The 22,238-nt window shown below is 43.9% G+C and overlaps 1 protein-coding gene across 1 annotated transcript in view; it reads left to right on the forward strand.

The window, feature by feature from the left end:
- MYO10 (myosin X) overlaps window positions 1–22,238 on the forward strand; it is a 295,459-nt gene that overhangs the window by 247,398 nt on the left and 25,823 nt on the right. Inside the window, exons 22-29 of the mRNA XM_075125436.1 lie at window positions 2,962–3,068; window positions 4,065–4,277; window positions 4,595–4,634; window positions 6,280–7,182; window positions 9,537–9,660; window positions 11,478–11,721; window positions 14,051–14,146; window positions 19,409–19,502. Coding sequence (XP_074981537.1) covers window positions 2,962–3,068; window positions 4,065–4,277; window positions 4,595–4,634; window positions 6,280–7,182; window positions 9,537–9,660; window positions 11,478–11,721; window positions 14,051–14,146; window positions 19,409–19,502 — 1,821 coding nt within the window. The remainder of the gene's footprint in view (window positions 1–2,961; window positions 3,069–4,064; window positions 4,278–4,594; window positions 4,635–6,279; window positions 7,183–9,536; window positions 9,661–11,477; window positions 11,722–14,050; window positions 14,147–19,408; window positions 19,503–22,238) is intronic.

Below are 22,238 nucleotides of genomic sequence, written 5' to 3' on the forward strand. Positions count from 1 at the left end.
TGCATAGGCACAAGATCACCTGCATCATCTGCAAAAATCAGTACAGGTAGCAAGCCAAGGGCAAAGTTGCAGCCAGTTGTCTTGATTTTTGGATCTAAATCAGACCCTAAATGTTGTTTTAACTTTATCTGTAACTACCCTTCACATTACTGAGGAAAGGACAATACAGCTCATCTGTACTACAGTAAAGAGGAAAAGGATAGCTTTGTATCCATTTTTTAAAATTACAGTATACAAAAAGAGGAATAAAACAGTTTTAACAAATAGAAAAAAAGTTACTGTTTGTGGTATTTAATGATATTATCCCTTCCATTTTGATGTAAAAGGAGTGATGATAACATCATTGGGATTAGGGCAGCTGTTGAGATACTTCTTGTTCTTACATGCCCAGATTCACGAAAGCACTCCTATTCGGGAAAACACACAAGCCCATGCTTAATACGTGCTTAAATCCATCCCCTTTCGGGAAAGCAATTTAGTGCTGTCCTGAATCAGGACCACAGTGATCTAGAGAGTGCTAGAGCAAAATTGAATAGGAAAGGACAGCAGACCCACTGAAGCAGAGGCTGTTTCATATGTGTAAGTAAAGACTCTCTGTAAAAAACTAGATGGTGCACCTTTACACTGGTGAGCACTTAGGCAATGGGACTTCTCATGCAAGTGAGTGCTCACCAACGTTGGGTAACTGTTGTATAATCCAGCCCCTTTGAGGCTCCACTCAGGCCTGGATCATAGTCTTCCATATGGGGAGTCCCCCGTGTTCATTGGTGAGAAGTTGGTTTGGTGTTTTGTTGTTGTTGTTGTACAGAAGTAAAAGAATTCCAGAAAAAGCCCTTATTCCTAGGGAAATGCTTTCTCTTTCCTATTGAAAAATGCATCAGTGCAGAATAATAAATTTTAGGCATATCTGACCGTCACCTTTTTTAATGGTTATTTCTGCCAAGTTAACAAATCCTGCTTCAAAAACAAGGGGCCATAATCCAACAGAGCTCTCCTGCTAAGTAAGCAGCTTGCTCTTTCCTCACAACACATTTCCTCGGTGCCCACTGAAATTGGAACAGTGGTGAGGATTCGGGCTCCAAAAAGCCAGGAGAATTACATCCTTTTTCACTTGAACTCCACACAAGATTTTACTCCTCCCTCATCTCATAGCAAAACCCAACCAGTAGAGTGTCATCCCTTGAGAACTGCAGGGGAGGGGAGGAATGTGAAGGCAAGGTGCAAAGCAGCTGCACAGCCACCACTACAGCCTGTGGACGGGAGTAGCAGCTGCTGCCCTCTTTGCCTCCTTCTGACACACTCTTGCCCTCCTGTACTACACAGAGTTTTGGCTCAGTGAATCTAGTGTGTGCCTGTATGTCCACACTGGCCACACGCTCACTTCACCTCCACAATCCCTAACTCCAGGCTCCTATAAACAGCTGCCCCCGAGCGTGGCTCTGTGCTTCAGATGCAAAGTTTCAGAGTAGCAGCCGTGTTAGTCTGTATTCGCAAAAAGAAAAGGAGTACTAGTGGCACCCTAGAGACTAACCAATTTATTTGAGCATAATAATGCATCCAATGAAGTGAGCTGTAGCTCACGAAAGCTTATGCTCAAATAAATTGGTTAGTCTCTAAGGTGCCACAAGTCCTCCTGTTCTTTTTTCAGATGCAAAGTGTCCCTGCTCTAGGCTTCCGCCACTCCTTCTGCCCCAGTGCAGCCTAACACCACAAGTCCACCATATTTCAAGCCATACATCCATAGTAGGTGCCAGACAATTCGGCCCTAAGATGCAGATGAAAGAGGAGGTCCGGAAAAGGTCTTATACCACACAGGGCACATAGCACAGAACTACATTATAGCATCTTAATCAGCACCATTATTATTAAGATTGGATCAAGCATAGGAGATTTGTGATTGAACCATAAAAACTAGCTCCAGGCTGAAAATGTACTTTAAAATTCCCCACTTGGTAATGGACTTTCTTTTTTGAGTTCCAGATTGTTTAAAAAATCAAGTTACAGGAGTGCAAGAAGATAATTAAGATTTACCCATTTCAGTTAAAATTTACACACTACTGTAAACCTCAGAAAACAAGTGTAACTTTGCAAAGTTGGTGTGGTGTTGACATGAGTGCTGTAGCTAAGAAAGTACTTAAAAAACAGAAAATACAGAAATATATCATTTACTACAGAAGTGGTTACTCAGCATATCTTTTGCTCATCAAATTTCCAAAGTTTTTTCAGTGAGCAGATTATGCTTTCCTCTCAGCAAGTGCATGTAAATCTTACTGAGTTATTTGTCCACAGCAGTAGATTCACTGCTTAACAACAGGACAAAAATCTGCTCCTTAGTCAAGCCCCTGGACCTAAAACTGCTTTCATTTACGTAGATGCTACTTCTGTTTTGATTTGTGCCCTGGCAAGAGGAATTTGCAGGAATGGGCCCTCTTAGGAGTTTGCAGTAAATTGTTGTTACTCTGAAGCAGTTTAAGCCTCAAGGCTGAATTTTCTGGCTCTGTCAGTGTCAGTCAGATTGTTCACATTGCTAAGCCAAAGTTCTTTTATGTGTGTATTAATCTTCAGAAGGCTAGAGCTACTTTGAAGAAAGTCTAGTAATAATGTTGCTGACTATAGTCATTAGTGAGTAGACAATTTGGGTAAAATCCTGGCCCCGTTTAAGTCAATGGGAAAACTCTCATTGACTTCAGTAGGGTCAGGATCTCATGGAATAGAGGAGGAGTAATTGCCATTTTGGGGCTTTTTAGTTCTTAAGAGGAAAGTGTTCTATTTTTTTTCCTCTTAGGAAAATATATATATTGATTCTGAATTCCTCCTTCAATGTCAACTGTGCTATGTTACCTATGTAACCTTGCATCCCAGCAGCCGTTTATTATTGTTATTGTTATGTTCATGTGCATTTATGAGACATCCATCACTGTGGTAGCTGAATTCAATTAAGCCAGAACTTTTCTTGCATAGGTCTTTCTTCGGGAGTCCTTGGAAAACAAGTTGGAGAAGCAGAGAGAGATAGAAGTCACCAAGGCAACCATGATTATCCGAGCACATGTCTTAGGTTATGTAGCACGGTAGGTAACAAGGTGGGAATATTAACTAGTGGGCTGCATATGCAGATGCACCTCTTCATTGGGAGGGATTTCCAATGCTGCCTAGAGGATTATCATTCATTTCTGATAGGAATTGGGCACCCAAATTCCATAGGTGGTTTGGAAATCTCAACCCTATTTTGTCAATCCTTTAATAAAACAGGAGGTGGTTTGAATTGTTTTTAATAACTAAGATGTCAGAGTGTAGAAGATACACAGAGGAGCATTCATATAATATCATGGGTCCAGATCACAGACCCTGCAGATCAGGGTAGCTCCACTGAAGCCTATGGAGCTACACTGAGTTATACTAGCTGAGGATCTGGCTTATCCTGTTTGCCATTACAGAAAGAGGGAAGAGAAGGTAAATTAGGAACAATCAGTTTATGATTCTTTGTTCAAGAACAAAAGAACAATGACATTGGGTGACTGAATTATGATGATTTATTTGCTCACCTAGTTTCATGCATTATGTATAAGAGTCAGGGTAGTCCATCCCATCTGTTTACTTCTCTGTTTCCTCTATAAGTCAATAGAGGACAGTTCAATAGTTGTTTGCATAATGAGGTCATTTCTTTTCATGTGCATATTAGTCCTGTCCATATAGTCTGAACAATATGTCACATAAAACAATGCTATCTTGCTGTGTGTGATTTTTCTTTTCATGGTGCAGGATATATATCAAAACCCCTGGTAGTTTCTAACAGCATCTCCTTGTGAGGAGGTATTAAAAATGTAAGGCTGGGTGGTGTGTATTTACTTAGTTTAGACACAGCTAGCTCTCTCACAGAAAGACCATGTCCACTTTCTAGGGAGAGATAACATAAACCATAATGGGAGAGCTGTCACAGGACCAGAGTTAATACCTCTGTCCTTTTTACTACCATGGACTCTTTAATGCAGGGCAGTTACATAGAAACCTCAGTTAGCTGGTAGTCAAACCCTCTTTACAGAGAAGCTCTTTCTGTCTTCTTTCAGAAAGCATTACAAAAAGGTGCTTTATTACGTGGTTGTGATACAGAAGAACTACAGGGCATTCCTTCTAAGGAGAAAGTTCCTTCACCTGAGGAAAGCAGCCATAACCTTGCAGAAGCAGCTGCGAGGCCAGATTGCTCGACGTGTTTACAGACAGCTATTAGAGGAGAAGAGGCGACAAGAGGAGGAGAGGAGGAGGAAAGAAGAGGAGGAAAGGTGTGCAGCGTGTGCTGTTGTTTGACTGGATCTGAAAGGCAAACATCAGGTTTCATGGGTTTCAGGCTATATCACCTTTGCCTCAAGTAATCACAGCTGATTTTGTAAATCTTTACTAGTGATGACGAGAGATATGTGTAGCGTTCATGGGAGTTTCTCAGGCACACAAGGGGAGAATATACCCTTAGTGGTTTCATTTTGAGTTGCTACTTGTATTTGACAAAAAACCCCTCTGAAAACTCTACTACTGCCCTAATGAAGTCCCCTCGCCCCTTTCTTCTTCTTGCTAACTTTTTTTTTTCTTCTTATCCTTGCAGGGAAAGGCAAAGGCAAGAAGCAGAACGTCTTGCCCAGCAGGTAAATTACACTGTTAATACTTTCTGCCAGGGGTGGCAGGTTTGTAGAAATTTTGGTGGTGCCCAGAACCCGCCCCCACCCAAACTCTGCCCCCCAAACTCTGCCCAAGGCTCTGGGAGGGAGTTTGGGTGGGGGAGGAGGTCTGGGGTGCAGGCCCTAGGCTGGGGCAAGGGATTGGGGTGCAGGATGCAGGCTTTGGGAGGGAGTTTGGGGATGGGAGGGGGTGCAGAGAGAGCTGGTGACGGGGTGATGGCTGTGGGGTGTGGCTGCAGATGAGGGGTTTGAGGTATGGGAGGGGCTCAGGGCAAGAGTAGCGGTGTAGGGGGTGAGGGCTCTGTCTGGGGCTAGGAATTAGGGGTTTGGGGTGTGGGAGGGGCTCAGGGTGAGAGTAGGAATGTGGGGGTGAGGGCTGTGTCTGGGGCTGGGGGGTTAGAGAGGCTCAGGGCTGGGGAAGAGGGTTGGAGTGCAGGGGGATGAGGGGTTTGTGGTGTTGGAGGGGGCTCAGGGCTAGGGTAGAAGGTTGAGGGTGCGGTGGGGGGGTGAATACTCTGGCTGGGGGTGTGGGCTCTGGGGTGGGGCAGGGCTGGGGATAAGTTTGGGGTGCAGGCAGGCTGCTATGGGACGGGCCAGAGAGGAGGACTCTCCCCAGCCCTTTCCCTGCTGGCAGCAGCGAGCTCTGGGGGAGGAGCCCCCCTTTCCCACCCCCCCAGCAGCACACTCACCCCACCACTGTCACTGCATGTGCTCCTAGGGCCCCTCTCAGGTCCCGGAATCTCCCTTGCCTCCCCCGTGGTGGGTGCCGGGGGGTGCTGCGTGTGCCTTCTCCCCTGCTGTTGCCCCTGACTGTAGCCTCACTGGGGGTGAGGGATGGGGCTGCCTCCTTGCTCAGCATGGGGCAGGAGCAGTGACTGTAGGCAGAGGGGCCCCCTGTGCTGGTGGAGGGTCCCACCGGAAAAGGGAAGGGTCTGAGGTGGAAGGGCAGGCTCAGAGTTGGTGTGTCCTGGCAGTGGAGGTGGGGGGCACTAGACCCTGCAGCAGCAGTTGCTGCAGGGTGGCAGCATGGAGCTGCACGGAAGAAGCAAAGGCAGGGACGCTTTGCTCCGGGGTCCGGGGAGGCGCGCGGGGAGCCGGGGGCAGCAAGAGGGGGCTGGGGGACAATCGGGGGGGCAGCAGGTGGGGTCGGTGGGGACACCCGGCCCCAAATATTGGTGGAGCTGGGCCCCTGGGCTCTGAATATTGCTGGTGCTAAGGCACCACGTGGAGATATAACTCGCTGCCCCTGCTTTCTGCCATCCTGTTTATTTCTATCTCTTGTCCCAACCAATAAAAAAGAAAAGAAAAGGAAAAAGCACCCAGGGCATTTAAACTAAACTTATTACAGAAGTTGGCAGGTGAAGCCAAAAGAAACTTGATATAGTTGTTTGCATGGGGATGTCTTTCACATCACACCTCATTTAGTTCCTGGCAAGGATTGAGCCTTTTGCATGCATTTGAGCTTTCCAGTGTCTATGGGTAAATGTAACAACACTGTCACTTCATCTTCTTACATGGAGGGAGAAGGGTTCTTTTAAATGAACAACATGGAAGGATTACGGAGCTTGAACAACAGAAAGTAAGGAATCTTGCATTTCTTTTTGGAATGCAGGCTGAAGAGGAGAGGAAGCAGCAGGAACTGGCAGCCACTCAGAAAGCCCAGAAGGAAGCAGAGCTGAAGCAAGAGCTGGAGAAGCAGAAAGAAAACAAACAGGTGGAAGAGATCCTGCGCCTGGAGAAAGAGATCGAAGACTTGCAACGCATGAAGGAGCAACAAGAGCTGTCCTTGACAGAGGCTTCCTTGCAGAGGCTGCAGCAGCTCCGAGACGAGGAACTCAAACGGCTTGAGGATGAGGCATGCCGAGCAGCTCAAGAATTCCTGGAGTCTCTGAACTTTGATGAGATTGATGAATGTGTCCGAAACATCGAGAGGTCACTTTCTGTGGGCAGTGGTTATTCTGCCAAGCTCAATGAACTGACTGGGAATGCGTGCAGTGAAAAGCCCAACTTTAACTTCAGCCAGCCATACCCTGAGGAGGAGGTGGACGAGGGCTTTGAAGCTGATGATGATGCGTTTAAGGATTCACCCAATCCAAGTGAGCATGGCCATTCAGATCAGAGGACGAGTGGCATTCGAACTAGTGATGACTCTTCAGAAGAGGATCCTTATATGAATGACACAGTAGTGCCCACAAGTCCTGCTGCTAGCAACACCATGCTTATTGCTTCCGGCCACGACTCTCTCAGTCTCCACAACTCTTCGAGTGGTGAATCCACATACTGCATGCCAGAAAATGTGTCCTGCAGACCCCAAAATTCTGAGGAACTGATTTCTCCCGATGGGGACTATGATTATGATCAAGATGACTATGAAGATGGTGCCATCACTTCTGGCAGCAGCGTGACTTTTTCTAATTCTCACAGTAGCCAGTGGTCTCCTGACTACCGCTGCTCAGTGGGGACGTACAACAGTTCTGGGGCATACAGGTTCAGCTCTGAAGGAGCCCAGTCATCTGTGAGTACCTTTATTTCTTGTTACCCACTAACATTATACATTCAGAAGAAATGGTAGTTAAATTTTTCCTTGAATGGTAGATGTACCAAATCCAGTAGCTGTGTCTGTTCCTATAAATATGCACATACATTATATATAGCTTGACCTTGCTTACACTGAACTTGGACATAGTTATCTACTGGCAACTAGATACCATTGGGATGGGTGTACTAGAAATCCACAGACAGATTAGATGTGTGAATTGCATTCCTAGTTAGAGGAACCTCTGGACAGGGTTATATCCTTCTATCAATTTTGATGCAGAACTTCCCATTAATTTCAATCAGGAGTTCCATACCTGGATTAGGGTACAGTCTAAGTACAGTTCTTATATGGGGAAGGTGAGTAAATTCATTATAAGAAGATTCAACTATATATACAGGATAGAATAGTATTGAATCAACTGTTTGCAAAAAGCCTTGAGAAACTAGATACACAAAACCTTTCTTTGTCAAAAGTAACTATCGTATAATAGCAAATGTTCATATTACTGAATGTGAATTCTTGGGACACTTTTTTCTCCTTTGTGGAAGGCTCTTCTTCAGGGCCGTTTCTCAAACCCACTGTAGGCTTTCAGTCCTTTTATTCTTCCAACCATAAATCTCTTGAAAGAACTTGGTTTCATCTACCAAATATACACCCAAACTATTTATGATTGGGAAAATAAAAGGACTAGAGCCTATAGTGCTTGAGCAACCATGAAAACATACAAATATTGACTGGCTCTGAGGGCAGAAGCAGCACTAAAATATCTTGGATTGTTATATTTCAGGCAATAAAATACAATGAGCTATTTTTACTCTTGTTTTGACTGCTGTTGCCCTAGGAATAAATTGGTATTTCTTTGGCTAATTCTGTGAGGTTTGTTTTCTCATCAGCTTATTTTTCTGAGGAAGGCTCTTCCTGCAGGGAAGAAATAAACTCTGGCACCTTTTCCCTCCCTGACATTAGGGAATTAGCTTGTGTGGTGCTATTTGGGAACTTTTCCATACCAGCTTTGCCTACGATACCTAGTGACCAATTTCCCACCTGAGAGAATGAGTGAACAATTACATGTTTCATCCTGATACATTTCAACAGTGTAGACTGAAGACTCCTTTTATCCCCCATCCCCTACATGGTTATCTGTGTATGAAACCAGATCAGGAACTTAAACTGAATGTGTAAGGGCTCGGGGGGACAGGAGGGGAACTTGCCCCATACCTAAGGATACTCTGTAGATTTTGCTTTTTGAAAACCGTCTAAATTGAGTGTTACATACAGGTCTTGAGGGGTGGGAGGAGGTAGTGCACACCAGTTTCACCCTTCAAAAGGATAACTCCCTTTAACAGCTGTAAAGCTGTTACATAGGTTTGTTATATATAGATAGTAGGGCTAATTATAAACCAAGTGCACAGTGTGAGCTGCTGAGCACTCTGAGCTTCCTTTGACTTTAGTGGGAATGGTGAAAGCTCAGTTCTCCTCAGGATTAGACTGTAAGGATTAAATTCAGATGTATAAATTCATGAAGGGCCATCAGGCTCTGGGGAATATCTGAGGAGGCAGTGACTTTGCCAATGTTCCAGCCGAGGTAGGGGGCTTCTTTCTCAGATGGGATGCCGGAATGGGCCACACTGTTCAACACAGTGGGAGGCATTTCAGACATGCCTAAGTGAGTTAGTTATGCCAACAGAAGTTAAGCAACAAACTCACTTAGCTGTTTTTGAAAATCCCACCCTGTATTCCTGACTGACAGCTCCAAAATGAAATTGTCAGCCCAGGAGAAGAAGATAAATAGACTGAAAGTCTGCCCACAATGCAAATTGGGAGAAGAAAGAGCCTTGTTCCCAGCAACACTGCCTATTCTGGACACCCTTATTTGTCCCCACAGCATCTTTCCTTCCCCACAGGAGCAATTTGGGGATTACTATCAATGAGAATAATAACTACAATGGGGAACATTATGTTCCCAGCTAGAAGAGTATGGAGATGGTAAAGATCCTCCAAGAGCTGTTTCAGAAGTGGGTAGGGTTAACTTTCCATATGTGTTTCTCTCCTCTCCCCACCCATCCCCATTATTCTGTTGTGCAATACATACCTGACCACGGAGCATGTGTTGTAGAAACGTCACAAAATGTTATGGTATCAGACTTCAAAAAATCTGCTGTATAAAAATCTAAACTTTGCTTTTTCTTAAAATGTTTTTATTCTGCATTAGCCATTAGCCATTCTGCTGTAAGCTCCTTCCTATATTAGAGGCAGTTAACGTTTGTTTGACATGCTGTCCTTCTTGCCTCCTGGCTGCTCATTTCACCTTTCTTCCCTTTCTTCCACAGTTTGAAGACAGTGAAGAAGACTTTGACTCCAGGTTTGATACAGATGACGAACTTTCCTATCGGAGGGATTCGGTCTACAGTTGTGTCAGTTTGCCCTACTTCCACAGCTTTTTATACATGAAAGGTATAGAGCCGACCAGAGCTGGTTAAAGAACCAAAATGTTCAGAAATCTCTCTAGTATTTTCCTGTTTTAAGGATTATAGCTCCACTTCAGTACTGCTTGCTGTTTATGATTTCATTAAGGGGTGAGAGAATGACGTGGAGAGAGCCATTCTCAACTTAAGCTCTGACTGCAATGTCTTGTATCAGGCAGATTGCAGATAGTTCCTCTTCTGCAAAGGGACATGGACCAAGCAGCTCAACTTCATTACCTTTTATAGTCTGCATTCATTTCACGTAACATCTTCACTGACGAGTGAACAGCTGAACGTTGGATATGTCTTATAAAGTGGCTAGAAAGCCAGGTTCTACCAGAGGTAAAGGAGAGACTGTTCCTGCCCCAAAGACCTTCCAATCTAAACAGATAAATAAAAACATTCTGACATGCAGTGTACTAGGAGCCAGTGCCAGAGACCACTCTGAAGTCAACAGAAGTCTTTCAGTGGGCTTAGGATCAGTAATCCAAAATAGGCTATATTACAAAACACCACGAGAGATTTAGGAAAGAATATATTCAGGAGTTTTTTGTTATGATTCTTAGTTTTCCCAGCAGATGAGTGGCAACAGCCTATAGGTTGTATTCTATTCTATATATGAGGTTTATCAACGTAGTGCCCTCACGTAAGAAGACGTGGGAACTTACATGACCCACAAAAATTTGCTCTACCTCTCCCCTCTAACAACAATGACAGTTACTCTACAAACCATGCAACACCACAGCAACTCTCCTTACTAATCACAACATAATTCCGTTCACAAATCCAATATTACAAAAATACACTCACCCCCCAAAAATAAATCCTTAAAACCAGTTAAAGTTCCAGAGGGCATATCAGACATAAATCACAACCAAATTAATGAGTAAATATCCTCCAGATACATTGCCATCCTACAGTGGACAGAGTTAAATTGTTTTAACTCAGACAAACATTGTCTGAGTTTGTGTCAGCATGATGACTGTGACTGATTTGTATCGAGATGGTGAGGTATGTGTGAAAAGGTGATGTATGCAGAATGGCTTTATGCTGTGGCCTGGCCTACCCTCAAAAGTTTTACTACTGTAACTATGTTGATTGGGGGATGGGTTTTTTGCCAATGTAGTTATATTAATAAAATCCTAGTGGGGTTGCAATTAGTTCTGGTATCACTTATTTTGCTTCCCAAACGATAATAAGCTATATCAGTATAAGCACGGTTATATAGGTATAATTGCACCCACACTATGGGAGTTATGGTGGTTTAACTGTGCTTGTATAGTTAAATCAGCAACAGTTTCCATGGTAAATTCAGTTTCCTCAGCTGTACCAGCTCTGGTAGTTTTGAGTTTGGTATTATTTGCTCATAGCAACCTTAAACGTTTAGGGATGTTTTTTGTAAGTTTGAATATGTATTAAACTCTGGTGTTAGCATTGCTTTTGTTGGGATAAACTACTGGGGCCTAATTCTCATTTCCAGTAAGGCCTATTTACACCGTTCACCCACTTTAAAGCTGTTGTACATTCCCAGAACAGCGTGAGGTGGCCTTAGCGTATATGAAAATGAGGTCTTCAGTCTCATGATTCCTAACAGAAAGGCAGCGATATTGTCACTTCAGTGATTGGTTAACACCTTTCCATCGTCAGTGTTGTCTCAGTCTCTTGATTTAGTTATAAATAAAGGTTACTTATTTGTTAGTTTCTTCGAGATAGACCTACTCAGGGTATTACATTTTTTAGATTGATATTTTTTGTTATTTATTTTTAATGTAACCTTTTAAGCTAATCCTCTCTCTTTTCTGCCAGGCGGTTTAATGAACACATGGAAGCGACGCTGGTGTGTCTTGAAAGACGAGACCTTTCTGTGGTTCCGTTCCAAGCAGGAAGCACTCAAACAGGGCTGGCTGCACAAAAAGGGGGGTGGATCATCTACGCTTTCCAGAAGAAACTGGAAGAAACGCTGGTTTGTCCTCAGACAATCCAGGCTCATGTACTTTGAAAATGACAGTGAAGAAAAGCTGAAGGGCACCATTCAAATCCGAACAGCTAGGTAGGTTTACATGTGCATTTTGGTTGGACATAGCTTTACATAAACACCTGTCAGGGCTCAACCCTGAAAGGTGCTGAGTGCCCTCAACTCCCATGCATTCGTACATGTGTTTATGTGTGTGTGAGAAAAGAACTAAGCACTGTCCTAACTTGACTCCAATCTAAGTCAACTGAGGTCTTAATGTAATCAGACCAATGTTGAGCACATCTGAAAATCCCAGCCCTACTTATTCAGTAGTCATTCAGGACAGTTGGAGAAATGATGTCAAGCCTTCAGCCACAGGGAGACCTGGAATGAAGAAGGTGAAAGAAGTACTGTCTAGCCTTTAGTCTTAGTAATTTTTAATCTACTGTGAGTCACAGTCAGATATCTTCTCAGGGAGACCTGTAACCACAATTACATTTTCCTTTACCTTTAATATAAATGCACTGATTTACTGGCCAAACCAGTTTTCTAAAAGTGTATGGCGGTTAAAAGAGGGCTTTATAATGGAAGCTGGTTACAGCCTTAACTGTGGAGAGGCTACCATCTCTCCGCACTATACCAGATTCTTATAATTAATCAAAGTGCTTTCAGTCACTAGAAAGTACATTTTCACAGCCTTTAATTGTGCAACCTGCATTGACTTCAATTATAATCAAGTCACTAGAACTCCCACATAGCACTTTAATAATGTAGGAGTGGGAGTATATACTGTTATCAGGTACAGATAGTTCCATGTGTGTCGCAATTCCAAGCCTCTGCAGGCATGTTTGAAAAAAAGATTTTCTATGTGAAAATGTCTTTACTTTCTCTTCTAAAATTTCAGTACATCTTAGGTTTGAGGGTAGGGGGGGTTCCTAAGTGGGTATTAAGATGAAAGACTGATAGTGCTGTGTAGTCTCAGTTCTGTGTGGCAATGTGTGGAATTTGCCCCACATGGCTTTGCTAATGTATGTTAGGATTAGTTACAATACCTTGTTCCTGTTCTCTGTCTACCTTGAGCAGAGCCTATCATTTGTATTCTATTACTACTAACTTATTTTTAACCTAAATCAAAGCTCCATCAAGTTTTCTTTGCGGATGTGACTGCTCTCTCAGTCTACTCTCCGGGCTTGATCCAGTGCCTACTGAAGTGAATGGGATTCCCATTGACTTCAGTGGGCTTTGGATCAGGCCCTTTGAGCATATACAGATCTGTCACAGTAGTAATGGGCAGCTACTGACATAGTAAATCCATGAATATAGATCCTGGATTCTTACAACTAGCCTTCTGTTACTCTTGAATTCGATATGCACGTCTACCATATTGGTTATGGTTAAGGCTCTGTGTTTGTCACAGAGGTCTTTCTGTGACCCTTGTGACTTCTGCAGTGGCTGGTGCACCTGGACCGGAGGCCACCTGAGCAGCTCGGGCAGCCCCCAGACCAGGCTGGGGCAGTCTCAGACCCCCCTGCCCACCAGCAGCAAGAGTTTGGGTGTGGGGACCTCAGAGCCAGGGGTTGGGGTGCGGGGCAGTGCTTACCTGGGGGTGAGGAGTTCCTGGAAGGGTGACAAGAACTCCCCTCCCTCAGGTCCTAGCTCCATGTACTGTCTCCGCCCACAGGCACCGCCCCCGCAGCTCCCATTGGCTATGGTTCCCAGCCATTGGGAGCTGCAGAACGGGGGTTTGGGGTGGAGCGGAGGCAGCACATGGAGCTAGGAGCTGGGGTTGCCATGTCCCAGGAGCCAGGTAGGGAGTCTTCCCCTACCCCTTTCTCCCCATGACACCTAAGCACCTCAAAAGGGTTGGTCTTCAGAAGATGGGTGCTCAGCACTTCCTGGAAACCAGGGCCCTTTAATGTGTCTTAAACTGGGCACCCAAAAACTGACAGACAAAATGCCATTACGTTTGAAAATCTTGGCCTGCATTTCTGGCATCTTCAACAACCCCTTGAATATTTTAAGGAGTCAGGGGTAAGATCTTATGTTTCCTTTCCTCAACACTGGTTATTTGTTCAGAGATGGGTCTCTTCCTCCTCATTAGTAAGGTTTTTCTTTGTTGTTGTAAGTATTTATTTTTTAAATGACAAGTGGGGAAAAAAAGGCCACTTTAAAAAGTGAAGCTTCACAGTGCTTTGAACATGGGTAACTTGGACAGTGGCTACGATGGCCATGACAAATATTGTTTTGGTGAATTGATAATGTTTAAGTAACAGGAGTCTGCATTACACATCTTAAGTGAATCAGGGTAAAACAAGTAAATATTATTCTGAAATATTAGCATGTCTAAGCTGCTCACTAGAAGGGCATTGTCATTGTGCATGGGGTATCTCTCTAGCGTTAATTCTGGCATTTGCATCCATTTCAGAGAGATTGTTGATAATACCGGTAAAGAAAATGGGATTGATATAGTAATGGCCGACAGGACCTACCACTTGATTGCTGACTCTCCTGAGGATGCTAGGTAAGAGAATCATTAAGCTTTTCATCTCCATATCATTCTAACTCTTGCAAACAGCAGCAGTGTATTGACAGTCTTTTACATGCAATCTCTGAAGGTATTGGCCAGCAGTATTAAACACACTGCATTTAATCCTCTTTGAAAGATCTTGTGAGGCAGTTGGAGATTGCAGCCACCAGAGGCTGCCAATGGCAGCGTGTTACAGAAAAGAGCCATATCAGCAGTGCTGCGATAACCAGGATTCGGCCATGTGTCGCTTCCCAGCCTGCTCCCTGTGACAACCTTTAATGTGCTCTTGCCTGTACAGGGTGATTTCCTTTGGCCACTTCTCTCACTGCTTTTTGTGCTTCTCAGGCCCTTCTTTACCTGCTTAAAAAACTGATGCAATCCGTATGATCCAATATAGGCTGTCTGAAATAAAGCCCTGGTCTGGCAGGCTCCTACACTGTTCTCTTTGCAGGATTAGGGCTTAAAATCTTTTCGTATGTGAGATTTCACATGGTCACTGTAATTCAGAGGAGTGCACTCACATTCACAAACGAGAAGACTGGTATTTAGAGCAAAGCACGTGATCTCCATCTGCTCAGCTGTTAAAGGTCTTAGAATCTGATACGGATCCTTGGCAGCAGCAAAGAAAAATTTTCTAACCATAGTTTCATAGGCTAGGAGCAAGCTAAAGCTGCTAGATCTATTACATTCCAAATCCAAAAATCTGAATTTAAAAAACTACCTGCAATGGCTGAGTGACAATATCCTACTTGCCTATCACATCATTTACAAAACCACAAGCATTCAAATGTAAGAAAATAAATAAAGTTATTTTTAAATTTTACACTGCCCGCTGAGCTGGACTCCTAGGACGAGAAGTGAGGATATGTGGGTATTTTTACTCAGTGGCCTCATCTAAGTTACTTAGTGCTAGATCAATAAGGGACTTAGGTACTAATTCCAATATTTAGACTCCACTGAGATCCTGATAACCCCACTCACCTGCCACCTAACCATGTAGACGCCTAAGTCTGAATCAGTAAAGTTCCCTAGGTGCCTAAGTTTCTACCAGGAGACATGCAATACACCTAAGTTCTGATCCCACTGAGCTGTGCAGCATCCTAGCTCATGCCTAAGCCAGGCCTAGTGGGATTCACAAGCTAGGCATTTCCCTGCCTATCTTGCGTGTGGGGTGACCACACCCCACACGACTGGGCCTCACATAAAAGACAGCTGGGAGTGACCAGCTTGGGAATTTTTCAGATGGGGTGTGTGTGTCCATCGCAGAATGCTTAATAGCCCAGTGGTTAGGTCTCCGACACTCCACATAACTGTCTTCAGATCCCCAGTCTGCCTGAGTTGGAGCAGGGACTTGCGCGTGGATAGCTGGTGGTGGCTCCTTCAATCTCTCCTGTTGAAGCTGTTCCACTTCGTATAAATAATTGTTCACTGGACCAGAGAGAGACAGACTCTATAGCCTGCTGGTCAGGGCACTCCCCTGTGTACGGAAGACCCAAAGTCAAGTACCTGCTTTTTATCAGGCAGAGCAAGGATTTGAAATCAGATGTCCCACCTCCCAGTGAATACCCTAACCACTAGGCTATGTAAGTGAAGGAGGGGCACTCTCGTTCATGAGCACGTGAGAAGGCTGACCTGGCTTAGCCATCTAACTCCAGAAGTGGGTTCAGGGCTGTGAATCCTAAGTAGAGATAGATGTCTCCCTCCAACCCGGAGCTTGATGTCTAATTATGTTTGAGGGGCAGGTCTTAGGTCCCCAGACCCCATCCTTGGCACTTCCTAGTGGCTACCTTAGGCAGCTCCCCACTCAGCATGCTGGCTTCTGTGGATCTTATTCTTAGCTGCCTTTCTCTCCCCTGGCAATGTATAGGGAGCCTGGGCACCTAACTCATGGCTGAAGGTTCCATTAGGCAGTAGGGCATCTAAAAGTCAGGTGTTTCAACATGAGCCGAAGTCCCCTTTGTGGATTTAACCCTTAACATTTCTATTACTCTTTTTTCTCATTTGTAAAATGGGAATAATGCTTCCCTCCATCACAGGGGTATTGAATATAGATTAATTAAAGTTAGTAAAGGGCCTTGACATCTTCTGATTGCAGTTCTTCTTGTTCATACTTTAAAGGGCTACTTTTCATAGGCTATAACAGCACAGTTAATTCAGTGATCTCTTTTGAAATTAAAATGAGCTGCTAAATCTTCCTTAAAATTATAATCTGAATCCATTTGTAAACTTTCCATTATTAACTTGAGAGATTTGTCATAAGATACAGTAACATATTTATGACCATGAGCAGGCTGGGAAGCGACACATGGCCGAATCCTGGTTACCACATATGGCTCTTTTCTGTACCATGCTGCCATTGGCAGCCTCTGGTGGCAGCAATTTCCAACTGCCTCACTAATATAAAGATCCAGTTAGCTACTTTTGTCTGTTTGAACTACTCTACTCTCTGGCAAACTGCTCTATTGAGGAGCCAACAGGAAATTACCAGAGTTTAAGGGCTTTCATGTTCTCAGTCACATATCTCTACCTTTTTCCAAAACATAAGAGGAGACAGTGACTTTAGTTTCAGTGTTCGTTTAGTATACACACCACACACATTCAGGTTAATTTACCTGCTGGCGTTTTCCCTGTTTCTGTTTCCACAGTACATAATTGTTCTAAAATACCTTGGTTCCAGTGGGAGATGTGTAAAGATTTTCAGAGGTGCTGAAGTCAAGGGAGCTCTGAATGTTCAGCACTGCTGAAAAGCAGGTCCAAAACAGATTTAGAAGAATCTGTTTGCTAATTCTGATTACATTGAATGAAATGGTCTGAGGTCTGTGTTGTTCCCTATGCAGGTTAATCTCACACATGGGATGGAAATGCCACAAATTTTGTACTTATTATTTTCTTTGCATTGTTCTTGTGTGGGGCGAAGGGACACATGCATGCAAACAAACAGTTTGGGGGTTAGCAGAAGAAACCTGCTGATCCTCTGAGACCCAATCATTAACTTGGGAACTGCAGAGCCGAGTGCCATCTTCCTTTCACCCAGATGCAGGGTTTTCATTCACTTTTAACTACGTAATTTTAAAAAAATATTTTAGGAAAATATGTACACTACTTGTACTTGAAGTTAAACTTTGATCACTTTTTTAAAAAATACTACTACATGCCCACGCTAGCTGTTGTATAATAATAGGTTTGTAGGTGGCTTATACTATGAGGTCTGGCTTCTTTGATATGATTTAATTAATACACTGGATTTTAAGTAAAATACCTGTGGGTCAGAATCTGGAAAGGAAAGGAAAGATGAATGACTGTTTATAATCTGTGGGAATACTTTGGGTTTAGGATCCTTTAAGAGTTGAACCTATCCCTCCCTCCCTCTTCAGAGAGGCCCTTCTCACGTTAATACTCCCTCCAGCAAGGGAGGGCTGGAGGTGATGCTCTCTGGAATCTGTGCCATTCTGAGCATTGACGGGGGAGCTTTTTGAGAGCTACTAAACACTGGGTTTTGCCTGCTTTCAGATTTTGTTACAAACCTAAGTTTCAGGCCAAGTTCAGGAAAAGGCTTGTGCAGCTTTTGATGAACGTGAGTTTTGAGTAAACCTGGGTTAATTTATGACCATGAGTGGAAACCATGTGAGACATTTCCTAGGTTTGAATGGTTTCACCCGAAACTTGGCTGCTCTTCTTCAAGAATTGCCCCTGCCAATCTCCGTTGCTAGGGCACCTGCACCCTCAGGATGCAGGTACAGAGCCAGCTGGAAAACAGTGTCCAATGTGGATCCAGATTTTTCATCCAGAGGTACAAAAAGGACCATAACCCTATTCTCAGCTTCTTTCCTACTGCCATGGGCTCTGGATCAGAACCAGCACTCTCGTTCACTTCCCATTTCCTAGATACTGAAGTGTTTATAGCTGCTACTAATTAAAATGTTACCTTTGTGGAAGGAGTTAGGCAGGCTACTAAACCCCTGGCTGTTGTGATACTGTTTTAACAACTTAGACTGTCTCAAACTGTTACCAGGAGTCCAGTTTCCAGGTTTATGGGTGTGGAAACCTGGCATTTCCTAAACACCACAGTTTTCAATTACGTATGTGTAGGCAGAGGATCCATGAATGTAGGCAATTGTTTCAAAGAGGCCTCTAAACTTAAATCCACAGTTTTGCATAGAAAATGCTCATGTATATACAACTTCTGCACTTGAAAAACTGCAGTTGCAAAAAGTGTGAAGATGCAGTTTTAGAGGCTGGGATGAGGCCCTTTGAAACTTGGCCCTAGGGTAAGTATCTTTAGAATGGCAAGTTAATATCTCAAAGAATGACGTTCAGGAAACCTGCATAACTGGCCAAGTTCGGTGCTCATATTTCAGTGGGATTGCACAAGGTAATTGGGTTCTAACTCTACAGGGACCAGAAGTAGATGAAATATATCCCAAAGGCAGACCACATGGCTGAAGTTTAGCCCTCCTGTAGTTGCTACTCAGGATTACAGTTGGAATAGCAACTCCTGCTCCACCACCTGCCAGCTATTTCAGGATACCTGACCACTGGGTTGGAATAAATTGACACTGGCCCATCTTCAGGGCTTCCTTCCAAAGCAGCCTAGCGCAGACTGATTTTTGCCTTGCTCCTGACTACAGACAAAAGGAATGTGTGGGGAGTTCTTTTTGTCCTCCCCCTTCCCTTGCCACATGCATAGTGGACTTAAATATGAGATTATATAAACGCTCACTTTTTCACGTTTATAGTAATAAGAAATGTCCAATCACAACATTATTACATCAGGATTTAGGGAACCATCTGAGGTGTGAACATCCAATGTTTTAAAACAAACCAAAAAATGTGCAGATTACTAATGTATCTATTCCAGCTGAACTGTTTGCTATATGTTTGGGTACATCCAGGTCGTAGAAGGGCTTCAGTGGGATTACAGTCAGTTCTTTAGAGATACTCTTTGTTAACACAAGGTATTTATCTTCAAATGGAATGGTGCAAAGGGGGTTGGTATTGGACATCTAGGAAAAATACTCTGGGGTGGAGGGGGTATTCAAGGATATTCTGGTTATTTCTTCTGGGATTCTGTCATTATTTGAACTGACTGCATAGAGGCTTGCTGGGTTTTTTTGAATGCTGAGAACAGAGATCCTTTCTGAGGCAGTTCAGGAAACCTGTAGAACCTGTTGCTTTGCTCCAGGCCACAAATGTGATAAAAAGGTTTTTTGGGTTTGAGCCTTTTGTCATGCTGGTGTTTGCCTTTCTCTCTTGCAGCCAGTGGTTCAGTGTGCTGAGTCAGGTCAATGCTTCCACAGAACAGGAGATCCAGGAGATGCATGATGAGCAGGCAAACCCACAGAATGCTGTGGTGAGTCAAAATTTAAAGGCAGATTAAGCAGCATATATTTTTAGAAAATAAAGTGCCTGATTGTGACAGGGGCTGACCACCTCTGACAATCAGGCACAAATTTCCTTGTGTATGTTACCAACATATTTGTGGTAGTGGCTAGAGGGTCCCATTGTGCTAGTCACTTTGCACTCACACATAATGAGAAGATGGATCCTGCCCCAGGGAGTTAAAGCCAATATCTAGAGGTTTCAGAGTAACAGCCGTGTTAGTCTGTATTCACAAAAAGAAAAGGAGTACTTGTGGCACCTTAGAGACTAACCAATTTATTTGAGCATGAGCTTTCGTGAGCCACAGCTCACTTCATCGGATGCATACCGTGGAAACTGCAGCAGACTTTATATACACACAGAGAATATGAAACAATACCTCCTCTCACCCCACTGTCCTGCTGGTAATAGCTTATCTAAAGTGATCATCAAGTTGGGCCATTTCCAGCACAAATCCAGGTTTTCTCGCCCTCCACCCCCCCACACAAATTCACTCTCCTGCTGGTGATAGCCCATCCAAAGTGACAACTCTCCACACAATGTGCATGACAATCAAGTTGGGCCATTTCCTGCACAAATCACAAATCCATACACACACAAACTCACTTTCCTGCTGGCAATAGCTCATCCAAACTGACCACTCTCAAAGTTTAAATCCAAGTTAAACCAGAACATCCGGGGGGGAGGGGTAGGAAAAAACAAGGGGAAATAGGCTACCTTGCATAATGACTTAGCCACTCCCAGTCTCTATTTAAGCCTAAATTAATAGTATCCAATTTGCAAATGAATTCCAATTCAGCAGTTTCTCGCTGGAGTCTGGGTTTGAAGTTTTTTTGTTTTAAGATAGCGACCTTCATGTCTGTGATTGCATGACCAGAGAGATTGAAGTGTTCTCCGACTGGTTTATAAATGTTATAATTCTTGACATCTGATTTGTGTCCATTTATTCTTTTACGTAGAGACTGTCCAGTTTGACCAATGTAAATGGCAGAGGGGCATTGCTGGCACATGATGGCATATATCACATTGGTGGATGTGCAGGTGAACGAGCCTCTGATAGTGTGGCTGATGTTATTAGGCCCTGTGATGGTGTCCCCTGAATAGATATGTGGGCACAGTTGGCAACGGGCTTTGTTGCAAGGATAAGTTCCTGGGTTAGTGGTTCTGTTGTGTGGTATGTGGTTGTTGGTGAGTATTTGCTTCAGGTTGCGGGGCTGTCTGTAGGCAAGGACTGGCCTGTCTCCCAAGATTTGTGAGAGTGTTGGGTCATCCTTTAGGATAGGTTGTAGATCCTTAATAATGCGTTGGAGGGGTTTTAGTTGGGGGCTGAAGGTGACTGCTAGTGGCGTTCTGTTATTTTCTTTGTTAGGCCTGTCCTGTAGTAGGTAACTTCTGGGAACTCTTCTGGCTCTATCAATCTGTGTCCAGGAAGTGGATCTCTTGTGTGGACTGGACCAGGCTGAGGTTGATGGTGGGATGGAAATTGTTGAAATCATGGTGGAATTCCTCAAGGGCTTCTTTTCCATGGGTCCAGATGATGAAGATGTCATCAATATAGCGCAAGTAGAGTAGGGGCTTTAGGGGACGAGAGCTGAGGAAGTGTTGTTCTAAGTCAGCCATAAAAATGTTGGCATACTGTGGGGCCATGCGGGTACCCATAGCAGTGCTGCTGATCTGAAGGTATACATTGTCCCCAAATGTAAAATAGTTATGGGTAAGGACAAAGTCACAAAGTTCAGCCACCAGGTTAGCCGTGACATTATCGGGGATAGTGTTCTTGACAGCTTGTAGTCCATCTTTGTGTGGAATGTTGGTGTAGAGGGCTTCTACATCCATAGTGGGTAGCCTATTTCCCCTTGTTTTTTCCTACCTCCCCCCCCCCCCCGGATATTCTGGTTTAACTTGGATTTAAACTTTGAGAGTGGTCAGTTTGGATGAGCTATTGCCAGCAGGAAAGTGAGTTTGTGTGTGTATGGAGGTGGGGGGGGGGGGGTGAGAAGGCCTGGATTTGTGCTGGGGGTGGCCCACCTTGATTATCATGCGCATTGTGGGGAGAGTGGTCACTTTGGATGAGCTATTGCCAGCGGGATAGTGAGTTTGTGTGTGTGGTTTTTGGGAGGGGGGTGAGAGATGATTTAACTGGGAACTGGGAATTGGTCCTGCTTCGAGCAGGGGGTTGGACTAGATGACCTTCTGGGGTCCCTTCCAACCCTTATATTCTATGATTCTAACCTGGATTTGTGCAGGAAATGGCCCAACTTGATTGTCATGCACATTGTGTGGAGAGTTGTCACTTTGGATGGGCTATCACCAGCAGGAGAGTGAATTTGTGTGGGGGGGTGGAGGGCGAGAAAACCTGGATTTGTGCTGGAAATGGCCCAACTTGATGATCACTTTAGATAAGCTATTACCAGCAGGACAGTGGGGTGAGAGGAGGTATTGTTTCATATTCTCTGTGTGTATATAAAGTCTGCTGCAGTTTCCACGGTATGCATCCGATGAAGTGAGCCGTGGCTCACGAAAGCTCATGCTCAAATAAATTGGTTAGTCTCTAAGGTGCCACAAGTACTCCTTTTCTTTTTATCTAGAGGTTAACATTTCTTTTATTATTCTAAATTTCCTTTTTACTATTTATAGTCTCTTGATTTTATTTTATTTTATTTATTTATTTTTTTTTGCATTTCACTGTCCTTGAGCAAAGAAAATT

The sequence above is a fragment of the Caretta caretta genome, chromosome 2, assembly GCF_965140235.1.
Source record: "Caretta caretta isolate rCarCar2 chromosome 2, rCarCar1.hap1, whole genome shotgun sequence".
Lineage (NCBI taxonomy): Eukaryota > Metazoa > Chordata > Testudines > Cheloniidae > Caretta > Caretta caretta.